Below are 14,851 nucleotides of genomic sequence, written 5' to 3'. Positions count from 1 at the left end.
CCCATACGTGTACATGTGTGTGTTTAGAACCCGATACATGTACATGTGTGTGTGTTCTAACCCCATACGTGTACATGTGTGTGTGTTCTAACCCCATACGTGTACATGTGTATGTGTTCTAACCCCATACGTGTACATGTGTGTGTGTTCCAACCCAATACGTGTACATGTGTGTGTTCTAACCCCATACGTGTACATGTGTGTGTTCTAACCCCATACGTGTACATGTGTGTGTTCTAACCCCATACGTGTACATGTGTGTGTTCTAACCCCATACGTGTACATGTATGTGTGTTCAAACCCCATACGTGTACATGTGTGTGTGTTCAAACCCGATACGTGTACATGTGTGTGTTCTAACCCCATACGTGTACATGTGTGTTCTAACCCCAAACGTGTACATGTGTGTGTTCTAACCCCATACGTGTACATGTGTGCTGTACCTGAAGAACCCCTTGCAGCCTTCGCAGGTCATGGCGTTGAAGTGAAAGCCGGTCGCTTTGTCGCCGCAGACGCCACAGATCCGCGGGACATTTCGGTCGAACTCCTCCCCCGCCGCCGTGGACGTGCTCACAACCGTAGACTCCATCACTGAGGGCGCACCAGAACACCACATTAAGTACACACTCAAACCACACGTAGACGCCATCACTGAGGGGCCACACGTAGACTCCATCACTGAGGGGCCACACGTAGACTCCATCACTGAGGGGCCACACGTAGACTCAATCACTGAGGGCGCACCAGAGCACCACATGAACCACAACAGTGATATTACATCTGCAGTTGAGAAGCTCCGCAAGACCCTCACAGAAGCTCCGCGAGGCCCTCACAGAAGCTCCAGGAGGCCCTCACAGTTCACTCTGTCCACACTCTGAAGGCTAGACATAGCCACAGCTCCACGTTTGTTTGATGAATAAATGCAGTGGAACAAACGACTCTCCAGGCGCTTGTTTACTGTCCATTACATGAAACTAACGTCACAGGATCCATTTCACTGACGCCACAAAAACAACAACAGCACAAGACAAACATCCGCCACAATCACTCTCTCTGAGCCAAGGACAAGGCTGCTCCCATTACACCGACAGGCTCAAGTTTAGTCCCGGCTTAGACCCGGCTTAGACCCGGCTTAGACCCGGCTTAGACCCGGCTTAGACCCGGCTTAGACCCGGCTTAGACCCGGCTTAGACCCGGCTTAGACCCGGCTTAGACCCGGCTTAGACCCGGCTTAGACCCGGCTTCGTCCTGGCTTCGTCCTGGCTTCGTCCTGGCTTCGTCCTGGTTTCGTCCTGGTTTCGTCCTGGTTTCGTCCTGGTTTCGTCCTGGTTTCGTCCTGGTTTCGTCCTGGTTTAGTGCTGTGACTTCTCTGCTTTTGTTTCCAGTTTGTATAAAGCAGGTTTATGGATGAGTTTGCAGGAAAGTCAGATGATAGACTCAATATTGGCCACACATTTTAGACCTTCGGTTTGTCTGGATTCTAAACCATCTCCATCTCCATCTCCATCTCCATCTTCATCTCCATCTTCATCTCCATCTTCATCTCCATCTTCATCTCCATCTTCATCTCCATCTCAAGTCCTCGTCCCGATGAAGTCCTGCTTTTGATCCTGGACCAGATCAGGTTCTCGGCCCGTGGCTCTCTCACTGCTCACAGTCCAGGTTTGTAGAAGTGGCTTTACTTTGGAGGCAAACGAGCCTTGAGAACGGCACAAATCGACATCGCAGGTACACAGCATGAATATTTTACACAGTTTGACAAATCATTTCATCATTCTGTCCCTGGACCGAGCTGTTCCAGGAGCAGAATGTGAAAACAGAGCTCATGCACAAACAATACTTTGAACAAACAGAACGAGGACGGAGAAAAGAGGATTTGAGCTCCAGAGACCGGGAACACGACGGGGGAGTATTACCGTGGACGCACCACACAATTACAGCGCAAAGGACCAGACATTGGACTGTTAGGAGTTTAGACCGCTGTGAGACATGTTAAAAAACTGTATTTCCATCAAAAAATAATAAAGCAAATATTCTCTTATCTTTAGTCTCCGCAATATTGACAAATTTAATCTCTTTCCCGATAACAATATTATGTCAATCCAACAGAAATGCATAAAAACATATCTTTAAACATACGAGTCGAGGTTTACCGTATTTTCAGGACTATAAGTGGCACCTTTTTTCATAGTTTTGGCCAGGTGCGATTTATATGTGATATTATTTGTTATTTTCACACTGACATTCACAAGAGGGCACTCTAGGCTCTAAGCGACGCAGAAGAAGAAGAATCTGCACTTCCTCTACCTCTGGAGTTTGTGGAGTTGTTTAGAAGTGACACAGAGGAAGAAGAATTCAATGGATTTAGTGATTTGGGGTAAAACTGATGCTTTGGTAAACTTGTTAGCATGTTCTTTATGCTATAGTTATCTGAATAACTGTTCATATGTTACGTTAACATACCAGACACTTACCACAGTTCTGTCTGTGCCTCATGTAGCTGACGGTGTTAGCGTTAGCATACGTACACCTATTCACCATGTTCTCTCATTTGTTATTTAATCTAGAAAAGCAGTTTAAAATAATGTCTGTTCTTCGAGTCTATCTAATACATTTCCCCCCAAAAATGCGATTTATACTCCAGTGCCACTTATAGTCCGGAAAATACGGTAATAATCCAACAAATGTGAAATGGCGGTAAAATATGACTTCAAACCTTCATTTGAAACCTTTTTAATTTGTCTTTTTGTAGATTTTCTTTTTACTTTAATCGATATGTACTCGGCAGCAGAAACACAGAGGAGCGGCGTTGAAGGCGTTGATGGCGTCGAGCCCGTTACTGTGAGCGCGGCGAGTGTCGAGAGCGGAGTAAATAATGCACGAGCTGATTAGAGCAAACGAACCGGCTCTGCAACAGACACAGTCCAGCCCTCCATCAATCTCCCACGGCAACCAGAGGGAACAAGTACTACAGATGGAACCCATCAGAGTATAAGTACTACAGCTCAGAGAGGGAACGCATCAGAGTATAAGTACTACAGCTCAGAGAGGGAACGCATCAGAGTATAAGTACTACAGCTCAGAGAGGGAACGCATCAGAGTATAAGTACTACAGCTCAGAGAGGGAACGCATCAGAGTATAAGTACTACAACTCAAACTCACTCCACGCGTTCTCCTCTTGGCCGTCGTACAGATGAATACTTATAATCCTCATAAAACAATTTGTTCTGGTATAAAAGTGAGAAGTGTGACTGTTGGCAGCTCTCGCCTCTGTAGATTTGTTCAAAGTGACGTTTCCTTTTGCCAAATCCAAACGGAGAACTTCAGAGCCAGAGAAACGTGCTTGAGAACGTTCTGACGCTTCCACAGAGCCACAACTCACTGCATTTCAGACTCTGACATTTAGATTCAATAATGTCCCTCCAGATAAACATGATCAGAGTACGACTAGCGGTGAGAAGGCGGCAAGGACAGACACCTCACAGCAGGAAGGTCCCAGGTCTGACTCCCAGGTTGGGCGTGGTCCAGTTTATGATTTTCTTATTAAATTTTAATTACGGTTGATTTAATACGAGAAGATTCAGAGTCATTGCAGCCACGGACACGAGCACTCGGAGTCTCGACATCACACACTTGCGATCCCGTGTCACGTGATCAAAGGTGAGCCACGCCCTCTGCTTTTCTGTGGATCGTCAATGGGCCGTTACACCTCACTGTAGCCGTGATGAAAGGAATACATTTGCACAAACTGTTGGTTTTGCCCAATATTGTCTATTTTAAGAGCTGTCACTAGGCAATGGAGCCTGTCGCTGTACGGCTGCTCTGATTGGCTGTTTGTCGCGTAACATGTTGGAACTTTGCGTTTTGACAGTGAGTCTGAGGAGGCCTCTGGGGGAGGAGCTTTGAGACGCGGGGCTGTCTCTGAGAAGCTTTGATTTTGACACAAATATTAAAACATATATATTATAATATTGCACTAATATTGATATTGCAGCACAAAACAGCCCAAGATCAAACAGACCTTTGAATGGGAGATGCACTGATGAAAGTAAAATATTAGAGAACTCAACTACCAACTTCAGAAACGATCAGTGACAGACACAGCAGGACAAAGCTAAATGAAAAGTCAGTTTTTCAAAAGCAGCAGCTAAAAATACACTTTAGAGATGAGCTGAATCTACACGACTGTGTTTGACGAGCGCTCGTGTTCAAACCAGCCCTTTGTCTCAAGATTTCTCCATTTTTTCTATTTTTAAATACACATACATGAGAAGGGCCGGGCGCAGGGGCCGGGCGCAGGGGCCGGGCGCAGGGGCCGGGCGCAGGGGCCGGGCACAGGGGCCGGGCACAGGGGCCGGGCACAGGGGCCGGGCGCAGTAGCTGGTGAGAATAAAAGGGCTTTAGGGACGCTGGGTGGGCAGTTATTATGAAGGTTCTTTAATCATATGGACTGGACAAGACCTTGACCTCTGACCTGCAGCGAGTTTGCTCAGTGGCGACTCTGCAGTACTGACAGGGACCTACAGCGTCCTACAGCGTCCACAAACCCTCGCTCTCAGGCCTCTGGCTACAGCGTCCACAAACCCTCGCTCTCAGGCCTCTGGCTACAGTGTCCTACAGCGTCCTACAGCGTCCTACAGCGTCCTACAGCGTCTACAAACCCCTGCATCGCTCTCAGGCCTCTAGCTACAGCGTCCTACAGTGTCCCACAGCGTCCACAAACCCCTGCTCTTAGGCCTCTGGCTACAGCGTCCTAAAGCGTCCTACAGCGTCCACAAACCCCCGCTCTTAGGCCTCTGGCTACAGCTGGCTACAGCGTGCTACTGCGTCCTACAGCGTCCTACAGCGTCCACAAACCCCCGCTCTCAGGCCTCTGGCTACAGCGTCCCGATTGGACCAGGATCACGCGTGGTAAACCATTACATCGTCGCCTCGCGTTCAGCTTCAAGGCCTTATCACACTTCCACGGTTCTTAGGCAAAGGTCTGTACACTAAAACAACATGTAACCATCACGTACTAGTCAAATATCAACTAGAACCTTCAACTCTTTTTGGATACAGAGGAAAAGGCCCTGGTCGTGTGCTCTTTTTGCTCCTTCACATGTTTCCTCTAAGTCCAGAATTTCGCTAAAACAGTTCAGATGTTTTTGAAGACGGATTACTTCCTGGAAACATGCTAAAAACACACATTATTCATTGTCTTTCTACACAAACTTATTAGACCGCACGAGGCCTCCTTGTAAGGGAGGGGAGCGTCATCTATATTTGTATTTATTGTACTGTAGATGCATGTTATCACCGCCTTGTTTAGCGGTTTTATGAATGAGTATCGTCCATGTTTATGTTAAATCTCTGCACGTCTGCTGGTGCGAGCGGGGAACTTCCCTCCGGGTGAATTAAGTACAAGTGAAAAAGTATAAACGCGCAGTATTTACAGTCGAGCGCAGACAGAGCGAAGGGGAAAGGGTGAAGAGAGCGAGGCCCGACTGTGAGAACATGTCCAGAGGAAGTGTTTTATGGCATACCTGGGTCTGGGTCAGCGCGAGTCCAGAACACTTGAAACGGCCCTGCTCTGGACTGACCCTTAGAAAGCACACTGTAAAACTCACACTGCTCCTGCTGCTTGTCAAAAACCACCGGTTCAGACGCTCGCGAGGCGGAAAAAGCAACCAAAGTGGATCCAAAAGTCTGTGACATTGCCCCGTGTCCATGCAGAACTTCACGGGTCCATTAGGTATTCGAGTACAAGTACAAATACACCAGAAAAACAATGACTTAAGCTTGGAAAGTCATAGAATCTGTGTGAAAAATGTGTACTTTTATAGCGTTTGAACGTAGTGATTTTGATGAAGAATTGTTCTGATTTTTCAACATGAATCAGTTTTCCTCTTATTGATCCATCACGATTAGATTTTATTTTGCCTTTTCAAAAACAAAAAACACCGGGCCCCTTCCACTGGGCCCCTTCGCTGGACCCTGGAGAGAAAGGTTCAAACTCTGGTTCAAGTCCGAGCAAAAGTGAAGAGAGACACGTATTATTGTTAATTTAATTATTAAATTTTTATTTTTATGCTTTTCCTTATTATTATTCCCTTTTAATTATTATTTTAATTATACGTTTTTTAAATATTATTTTTCGTTTTAATTATTATTCTTTGTAATTATTATTTAGTATTATATTTAGTAGTAGCAAGAGTAAAATGGATAAAGTATAATATATAAAGCAGGCTGAGAAATAGATTTTCAAAGTTAGGGGCCAGGGGGGCCCCCTACCCAAAAAAGTTAGGGGCCCCCCAGCAATTTCAGAGGCCCACAAGCGCGCACGGCATCGCGTCGTCATAAGGACAAGATAAATGTGTTGTTTTAAACCTCGTTTAAAACAACATACTTGTAAAACAATTGAAAGTACTTTTATCTTTTATTTGATATGAAGGAAGAGCACAAATACTGAATTCCTATAAACCAGAGATCATGATCTTTAATACTGTTTAATTCAATATAATGTGTCTTAGATACAAAATAAATACTCTATACAGCATTTGACACAAGGAGATCTTGTGGAATATAAAATCACAGCCTACAAAATAAACTACTAACATATATACGTTGCCCCGATGCTAACAACTCCAAAGGGCGGGGCCCTTGGGGTCCTTGGATACTTCCACATTGACATTGTCCCTAATGTGCAAAACTAAAGCTTTTGTTGCAAACAACTTTAAAAAGACTGAATTGTGGACCGAGTAGATTGACGCCCGCCAAACCTAGAGATCACTTTTGGGCAAAATTAGACCGGGCATTTCCGAGAACAACCGAACGCGGCCGAACGCAGTGGCCAATCAGATGCCCGCTTTCATCGGAATTAGATCACGGACACCGCTCGGCCAATGAGAAGCGAGAAGACTGCGAAGTGGCATGTCTGTCAAAACAAAACTTAAGCGATGAAAATGCCCCAAATATGGCCGAATTACTAGTTAAATCTAGATTTTTCCCCCGAGGAATTTAGATACAGGGGCACGACAGGCCCCCTCCTAATTTAAACCGCGGGCCCGCCGGAGATTTGACTGCTTACGGGTCCCGGGCCCCCGTCTATTTCGCAGCCTGTAAAGTACTTTTTGCTACTGAAACACATACGGTTATGGTTAGGAGTCAAACACGTTATTAAACCCTTCACAGCTCAAAGATTATCGTATTAAACATATCACAAAACAATAATTTCCCCACTATTTCCCAAAAATACACACGTTCAATATCGACAGCCAAACCCCGCCTCTTTAAACACTTCAGTGAAACCCCTCCTCTTCAAACACCTCAGTGAAACGCCGCCTCTTTAAACACCTCAGAGAAACCCCTCCTCTTCAAACACCTCAGTGAAACGCCGCCTCTTTAAACACTTCAGTGAAACCCCTCCTCTTCAAACACCTCAGTGAAACGCCGCCTCTTTAAACACTTCAGTGAAACCCCTCCTCTTCAAACACCTCAGTGAAACGCCGCCTCTTTAAACACTTCAGTGAAACCCCTCCTCTTCAAACACCTCAGTGAAACGCCGCCTCTTCAAACACCTCAGTGAAACGCCGCCTCTTTAAACACCTCAGAGAAACCCCGCCTCTTCAAACACCTCAGTGAAACCCCGCCTCTTTAAACACCTCAGTGAAACGCCGCCTCTTCAAACACCTCAGTGAAACGCCGCCTCTTTAAACACCTCAGAGAAACCCCGCCTCTTCAAACACCTCAGTGAAACCCCGCCTCTTTAAACACCTCAGTGAAACCCCGCCTCTTTAAACACCTCAGAGAAACCCCGCCTCTTTAAACACCTCAGTGAAACCCCACCTCTTTAAACACCTCAGAGAAACCCCGCCTCTTTAAACACCTCAGTGAAACCCCACCTCTTTAAACACCTCAGAGAAACCCCGCCTCTTTAAATACCTCAGTGAAACCCCGCCTCTTTAAACACCTCAGAGAAACCCCGCCTCTAAATACACCTGAGTGAGATAATGATGAGCCATACATTTTATTATTCAAGTAAAAATATCACATTGAAAAATCCACTGAAGTAAAAGTTTTGAAGGACCCGTTTAAGAATGTACTTTAAACAAGTAAAACGCATTTCATACAGACTTCGACGTGTATTTACGCGTTAAATTCAGTTAAAGAATTGTGCAGATCTTCGGTGTGTGTATTTGTGTTGTTAAGCCGGGACTTCAAACACTTTACGCAGAAGGTCAGTATCCATGACAACCTTTCAGTCCAGTAAAAAATGTAGTGGAAAATGCAAATCTTTCTAATGTAGTAAAGTAAAACTATCCACTATAAAAAGTACTTTTCAAATTCAAATACCTAAAAAATTTACTTTTGTGTGGCAGTGACTTCATATCGTTCAGCTCCAAGTTACGCTGTATTTCGAGTGTAAATACTTTAGTACTAGCTTCCTGGAAGAGCGTTCACCTCTGTTTGGTTTGGACCTCACCTGGAGCTAATGGAACCTGAAGCATTAGGTTCAGCCCATTACCTCTGAAAGCTCCGCAAACACCAGATACTACACTGTACCAGCAATACTACAGATACTACACTGTACCAGCAATACTACAAATACTACACTGTACCAGCAATACTACAGATACTACACTGTACCAGCAATACTACAAATACTACACTGTACCAGCAATACTACAGATACTACACTGTACCGGCAATACTACAGATACTACACTGTACCAGCAATACTACAAATACTACACTGTACCAGCAATACTACAGATACTACACTGTACCGGCAATACTACAGATACTACACTGTACCAGCAATACTACAGATACTACACTGTACCAGCAATACTAAAGCTCATAGTCCTGGTCCAGCTTCAAGTCCAGGTCCTGGTTCAGGTCCTGGTTCAGGTCCTGGTCAGGGTTCAGTTCAGGATTCAGGTCAGGGTCCAGGTTCAGGTCCTGGTTCAGGTCCGGGTTCAGGTCCGGGTTCAGGTTCCGGTTTGGCTCCCGGTTTGGCTCCCGGTTCGGGTCCCGGTTCGGGTCCCGGTTCGGGTCCCGGTCCTGGTTCAGATCCTGGTTGACCTGAGCTGACCCCGCACCTGAACCCGGTGAGCTCAGGGGTCAGGTCAGGGGTCAGGTCAGGGTTCAGGTCAAGGGTCAGGGTTCAGGTCAGGGTTTAGGTCCTGGGTCAGGTCCTGGGTCAGGTCCTGGGTCAGGTTCTGGTTCAGGTGAGGGTTCAGATCCTGGGTCAGGTCCTGGGTCAGGTCCTGGGTCAGGTCCTGGTTCAGGTTCTGGTTCAGGTTCAGGTGAGGGTTCAGATCCTGGGTCAGGTCCTTGTTCAGGTCCTGGGTCAGGTCCTTGTTCAGGTCTTGGGTCAGGTCCTGGGTCAGGTCCTTGTTCAGGTCTTGGGTCAGGTCCTTGTTCAGGTCCTGGGTCAGGTCCTTGTTCAGGTCCTGGGTCAGGTCCTGGGTCAGGTCCTTGTTCAGGTCCTTGTTCAGGTCCTTGTTCAGGTCCTTGTTCAGGTCCCAGATCAGGTCCCGGGTCAGGTCCCGGGTCAGGTCCCGGGTCAGGTCCCGGGTCAGGTCCCGGATCAGGTTCTGGTTCAGGTCCATCAGAAGTGGATGTTCAGAGTCCAGAGTGTCAGGTCACATGTGAGAAGACGACACCAATTACTGCAGTCACGAAACAGGACCGAGGGGGAGGGGCGAGTGAGGGGGGAGGGGCGAGCGAGGGGGCGAGCGAGGAGGGAGGAGGGGGGAGAGGAGGGAGGAGAGGAGGGAGGAGAGAGGAGGGAGGAGAGAGGAGGGAGGAGAGAGGAGGGAGGAGGGGGGAGAGAGGAGGGAGGAGAGAGGAGGGAGGAGGGGGAGAGAGGAGAGGTCCACGCAAACATAACCCTGCTTCAGTTACAACATCAACATGTGACACATTTTAAACCCTTAAATCACTGAAAATTTCCATATAAATATTTAAGAATTGCATAATATAAATGTGTAATAAATGTATATTCGAGTTCATAAAATCATCACGAAATACTTTTTTTTTTTTTAATCACAAAAAAGAAAAAATTGCGATCAATCAATATGAAGGGACCGATCCACATGAAACAAAGACTAGCACAAAGCTCAGCGTCTTCTCTGTCGACCCAAACAAACAAAAGTGACATCATTTCCTCCAAAGCCTCAGAAGGCGGGGCCAGTTTACAAACCGAACAGAGGATAGACACAGAAGAAGAAGAGACTTTACAAAGTCCCCGAAACTACAACAACGAAACTACTACAACAACACAACTACAACTACTACAACAACTACTACAACTACAACTACTACTACTACCATATTTATTTAAAACACAGTAAAAAGTACATCAAGGCTTCTGTGACTTAATCATCTTTACACGTTTCAAAAGTGGCAAAACTTTAGTCCAGACTACATTTATAAAAATACATGAGCGACTTTATTTTGTTGAATTAATGTTTAGAGAGTAAAAAAAGTTGTTTCTTTGTGTAAATTCTACATAAACTTTGAACAAGTGTCCCTGGTGTGATGTCACTTCCTGTCATTTTCTACACATTTTTACATGTTTTCTCCGCAAATACCTGCTTGATTGGTGTAAAACTATAATATATATGTACAACAGGTATAAATACACCAAATAAAGTCACAATGAGAGAATCTTAAAAGCCTGACATGGCCCGTTTAATATGGGCGTAATTACAAGGTCAAGGTAAGACATAAGATAAGATAAGATAAGATAAGATAAGATAAGATAATCCTTTATTGTCCCACATGGGGAAATTCCAATCCAGCACAAATGAACTTTATTTAAAAATCACATCGGCGCGGCACGTTTGAGTCGTGACCATCGGCGCGGCACGTTATGCAAACACATGAAGAACACGTATGACATAAAGGAATTCAATCTGTTCCTGTGTTTGAGAGGCAGAACTGTCACATCCGTTACTATAGCAACGCGCTGCTCAATCGCAGGCAGAACTGCCGATCAAATACCAAGCTTTTGTAACTAAGAGTAAAAGTATCGGAAAATCTGACACAAATCTATGTATCAAAAGTAAAAACTCGGTCGGTTACAGTCGAGTACAGATCCGGGTACAAATCCGGGCAGTTTACAGTCAGGCACAGATCCGACGGTTTACAGTCGGGCGCAGATCCTGGGGTTTACAGTCGGGTACAGATCCAGTCGGGTACAGATCCAGTCGGGTACAGATCCGGGCGGTTTACAGTCGGGTACAGATACGGGCAGTTTACAGTCGGGTACAGATCCGGGTACAGATCCGGGTGCTTTGGACACTTACCTGAGAGTTTGACATGCTCTTTCCCGCGTGGGCCGTTCCTGAAAGCGTTCTTCGTTGATCCCTCGTGTTAATCCTGTTACACACACACCAAAAACAGAGAGAGTGGTTTGTCAATGGGCTCAGTTCTCTGGAGCGCGGGGGGGCAGTTCTCTGGAGCGCGGGGGGGGGGCCCCCACTGCATCTGACCTGGGTCTTACGTAACGCTACTGCAAGCGTCTCCAGAACCCTACAGGAATGTGCATCGTTACCACGCACGGAACTACTCAGTTTGGATTCTCACTACGACGACGTGAATGTTAGAGTCACAGTTGATATGCTCTAGAGTCAGAGTTACAGTCGTTATGCTCTAGAGTCAGAGTTACAGTCGTTATGCTCTAGAGTCAGAGTCACAGTCGTTATGCTCTAGAGTCAGAGTTACAGTCGTTATGCTCTAGAGTCAGAGTCGTTATGCTCTAGAGTCAGGGTTACAGTCGTTATGCTCTAGAGTCAGAGTCGTTATGTTCTAGAGTCAGAGTTACAGTCGTTATGCTCTAGAGTCAGAGTTACAGTCGTTATGCTCTGGAGTCAAAGTTACAGTTGTTATACTCTAAAGTCAGAGTCGTTATGCTCGGGAGTCAGAGTTACAGTTGTTATGCTCTGGAGTCAGAGTTACAGTCGTTATGCTCTGGAGTCAGAGTTACAGTCGTTATGCTCTGGAGTCAGAGTTACAGTCGTTATGCTCTGGAGTCAGAGTTACAGTCGTTATGCTCTGGAGTCAGAGTTACAGTCGTTATGCTCTGGAGTCAGAATTACAGTCGTTATGCTCTGGAGTCAGAGCCGTTATGCTTTAGAGTCAGTTACAGTCGTTATGCTCTAGAGTCAGAGTCGTTATGCTCGAGAGTCAGAGTTACAGTTGTTATGCTCTGGAGTCAGAGTCGTTATGCTCTAGAGTCAGGGTTACAGTCGTTATGCTCTAGAGTCAGAGTCGTTATGCTCTAGAGTCAGAGTTGCAGTTGTTATGCTCTAGAGTCAGAGTTGCAGTTGTTATGCTCTAGAGTCAGAGTTACAATCAGAGTTACAGTCGTTATGCTCTAGAGTCAGAGTTACAGTCGTTATGCTCTAGTCAGAGTTACAGTTGTTATGCTCTGGAGTCAGAGTTACAGTCGTTATGCTCTAGAGTCAGAGTTACAGTCGTTATGCTCTGGAGTCAGAGTTACAGTCGTTATGCTCTAGTCAGAGTTACAGTCGTTATGCTCTGGAGTCAGAGTTACAGTCGTTATGCTCTAGAGTCAGAGTTACAGTCGTTATGCTCTAGAGTCAGAGTTACAGTCGTTATGCTCTAGAGTCAGAGTTACAGTCGTTATGCTCTAGAGTCAGAGTTACAGTCGTTATGCTCTAGAGTCAGAGTCGTTATGCTCTAGAGTCAGGGTTACAGTCGTTATGCTCTAGAGTCAGAGTCGTTATGTTCTAGAGTCAGAGTTACAGTCGTTATGCTCTAGAGTCAGAGTTACAGTCGTTATGCTCTGGAGTCAAAGTTACAGTTGTTATGCTCTAAAGTCAGAGTCGTTATGCTCGAGAGTCAGAGTTACAGTTGTTATGCTCTGGAGTCAGAGTTACAGTCGTTATGCTCTGGAGTCAGAGTTACAGTCGTTATGCTCTGGAGTCAGAGTTACAGTCGTTATGCTCTGGAGTCAGAGTTACAGTCGTTATGCTCTGGAGTCAGAGTTACAGTCGTTATGCTCTGGAGTCAGAGTTACAGTCGTTATGCTCTGGAGTCAGAGTTACAGTCGTTATGCTCTGGAGTCAGAGCCGTTATGCTTTAGAGTCAGTTACAGTCGTTATGCTCTAGAGTCAGAGTCGTTATGCTCGAGAGTCAGAGTTACAGTTGTTATGCTCTGGAGTCAGAGTCGTTATGCTCTAGAGTCAGGGTTACAGTCGTTATGCTCTAGAGTCAGAGTCGTTATGCTCTAGAGTCAGAGTTGCAGTTGTTATGCTCTAGAGTCAGAGTTGCAGTTGTTATGCTCTAGAGTCAGAGTTACAATCAGAGTTACAGTCATTATGCTCAGAGTTACACATTTTAACGATTGCATCATGCACTTTTAAATGTCATTGTGTAACTGGACCAGGAAGAAGTTATTACTGTGGTAATTAATGTAATAAATTAGACATTTTAAATCAGAATCATTATAAATACACATTAGAGTTAGTTGCTTTTTTTTGTCCTAGTTTTATGTTTTGCATCAGATTTAAAACAACACATTTCTAGATAAACTGTTTCAAAAGTCGATTCGTAAAATAACAGTATTTTGAAGATTGTCGAGATTGTTTTGTCTGAATAAAACAGAAAAGTCGTTTTAACAAAGATAAAATGTCAAAAAAATAATAAACAGTTCTTGACTTTACACTTAGTTCGTGAATATTCTCTCTAGAAGACGTTCAATCACGATATTTACACTTTTTTCATGTCGCAGTGAAATAATCGTTTTAGTTCCGACTTCGAAAAATAATCGATACTCGCAGATTTAAAGTACAGTTTCTTTTGGGCCAAAGCTGTAATTAATCCGGTAAAACGTGATCTGGAAACGGACCTGAAGCGTCAGACGATGTCAAGGGCCAGATTTAAATGTCTTTTACCCGGTCCATCCGCGCCCGTCCCCGCGGGAACGAACAAACGCACGCGGCTCAACAACACACTTTGGGACGGGACTTTCAGACGGCCCCGAACTCCGCGCGTGTCCCCCCACTGTGTCCCCGGTGTGTGTGTGTGTGTGTCCCGTGTGTCCCCCCGGTGCGTGTGTCCCCGTGCATGCGTGTCCCCCCCCCCGTACCTGGGCTCAACTTTTCCCCATCGGGACCGGAGTTCGGCCGCTGCTGCTGCTCTTTTTAATCCGCTCTGGTCGCTCTCATGCCCGCAGGAAACCACCGTCTCCCGCCGCTCCACGCAAACGCGGAAAACCCGACGAGGCGAACCCGCAAAAAAGCCACGCGTTTCCCCCGAAAAACGTGCGGGGGGAAAGTGAAAAACGCCCTTCTTCTTCTTCTCCAGGGGCGCTAGTAGTGGAAAGCTAACGTTAGCATCCGTGGCTAGCTCGCTGCTTTGAGGCGGAGTTTTGCGTCGCTTTTCACTCGGCTCCGTGGCGCGCGGCGGCGGTTAAACGTCCGTGAGCGGCCGCCGGTTGAAGGCGGTGTCGGTAACGCGCGGGTCGTGCCGCGGAAAAGGCTCTAAAACGCAGCTTACGGCGCGGGGAGAAGCGTCCCTCGTTCCGCGCGACCCAAATACATGGCCATTACACTTTCGCTAAGCCCCGCCCCCTTCTCTCCGGAGAGCACGCGCTGGATCCTGGGCAATTCGACGCGCGTTCTCTTGTTATTGTGTTTTTAAAGCTTTTTTTTTAAATAAAACGCGGAACAAGAAAGCGACAATTCAAATGATAATACTAATATAATTAAACTAGACAATGACAATATTAAATCAACTCGAGCGCCATTAAAGAGGAAATATTATGATGCTGTGGTGAAGCTCTTAGAAATAAACTGTAGCAAATGTAGGGCACTATTTTGCATTTTCTCGAGT

At 45.9% G+C, this 14,851-nt stretch overlaps 1 protein-coding gene across 1 annotated transcript in view; it reads right to left on the bottom strand.

Moving 5' to 3' along the window:
• LOC140365195 (vitamin D3 receptor B) overlaps positions 1 to 14,471 on the bottom strand; it is a 28,043-nt gene extending 13,572 nt beyond the window's left edge. Inside the window, exons 1-3 of the mRNA XM_072451469.1 lie at positions 14,106 to 14,471; positions 11,299 to 11,371; positions 444 to 591 (exon numbers count right to left, since the gene is read on the bottom strand). Coding sequence (XP_072307570.1) covers positions 444 to 589 — 146 coding nt within the window. The 5' untranslated portion in view covers positions 590 to 591; positions 11,299 to 11,371; positions 14,106 to 14,471. The remainder of the gene's footprint in view (positions 1 to 443; positions 592 to 11,298; positions 11,372 to 14,105) is intronic.
• Between the last annotated feature and the right edge of the window lie 380 nt (positions 14,472 to 14,851).

This window comes from Eucyclogobius newberryi, unplaced genomic scaffold, assembly GCF_026437365.1.
Source record: "Eucyclogobius newberryi isolate DKJ021-1_F unplaced genomic scaffold, fEucNew1.0.hap1 SCAF_19, whole genome shotgun sequence".
NCBI classification, from domain to species: Eukaryota; Metazoa; Chordata; class Actinopteri; order Gobiiformes; family Gobiidae; genus Eucyclogobius; species Eucyclogobius newberryi.
The sequence above is the reverse complement of the archived record's forward strand: the minus strand, read 5'-3'. Positions and strand labels throughout refer to the sequence as shown.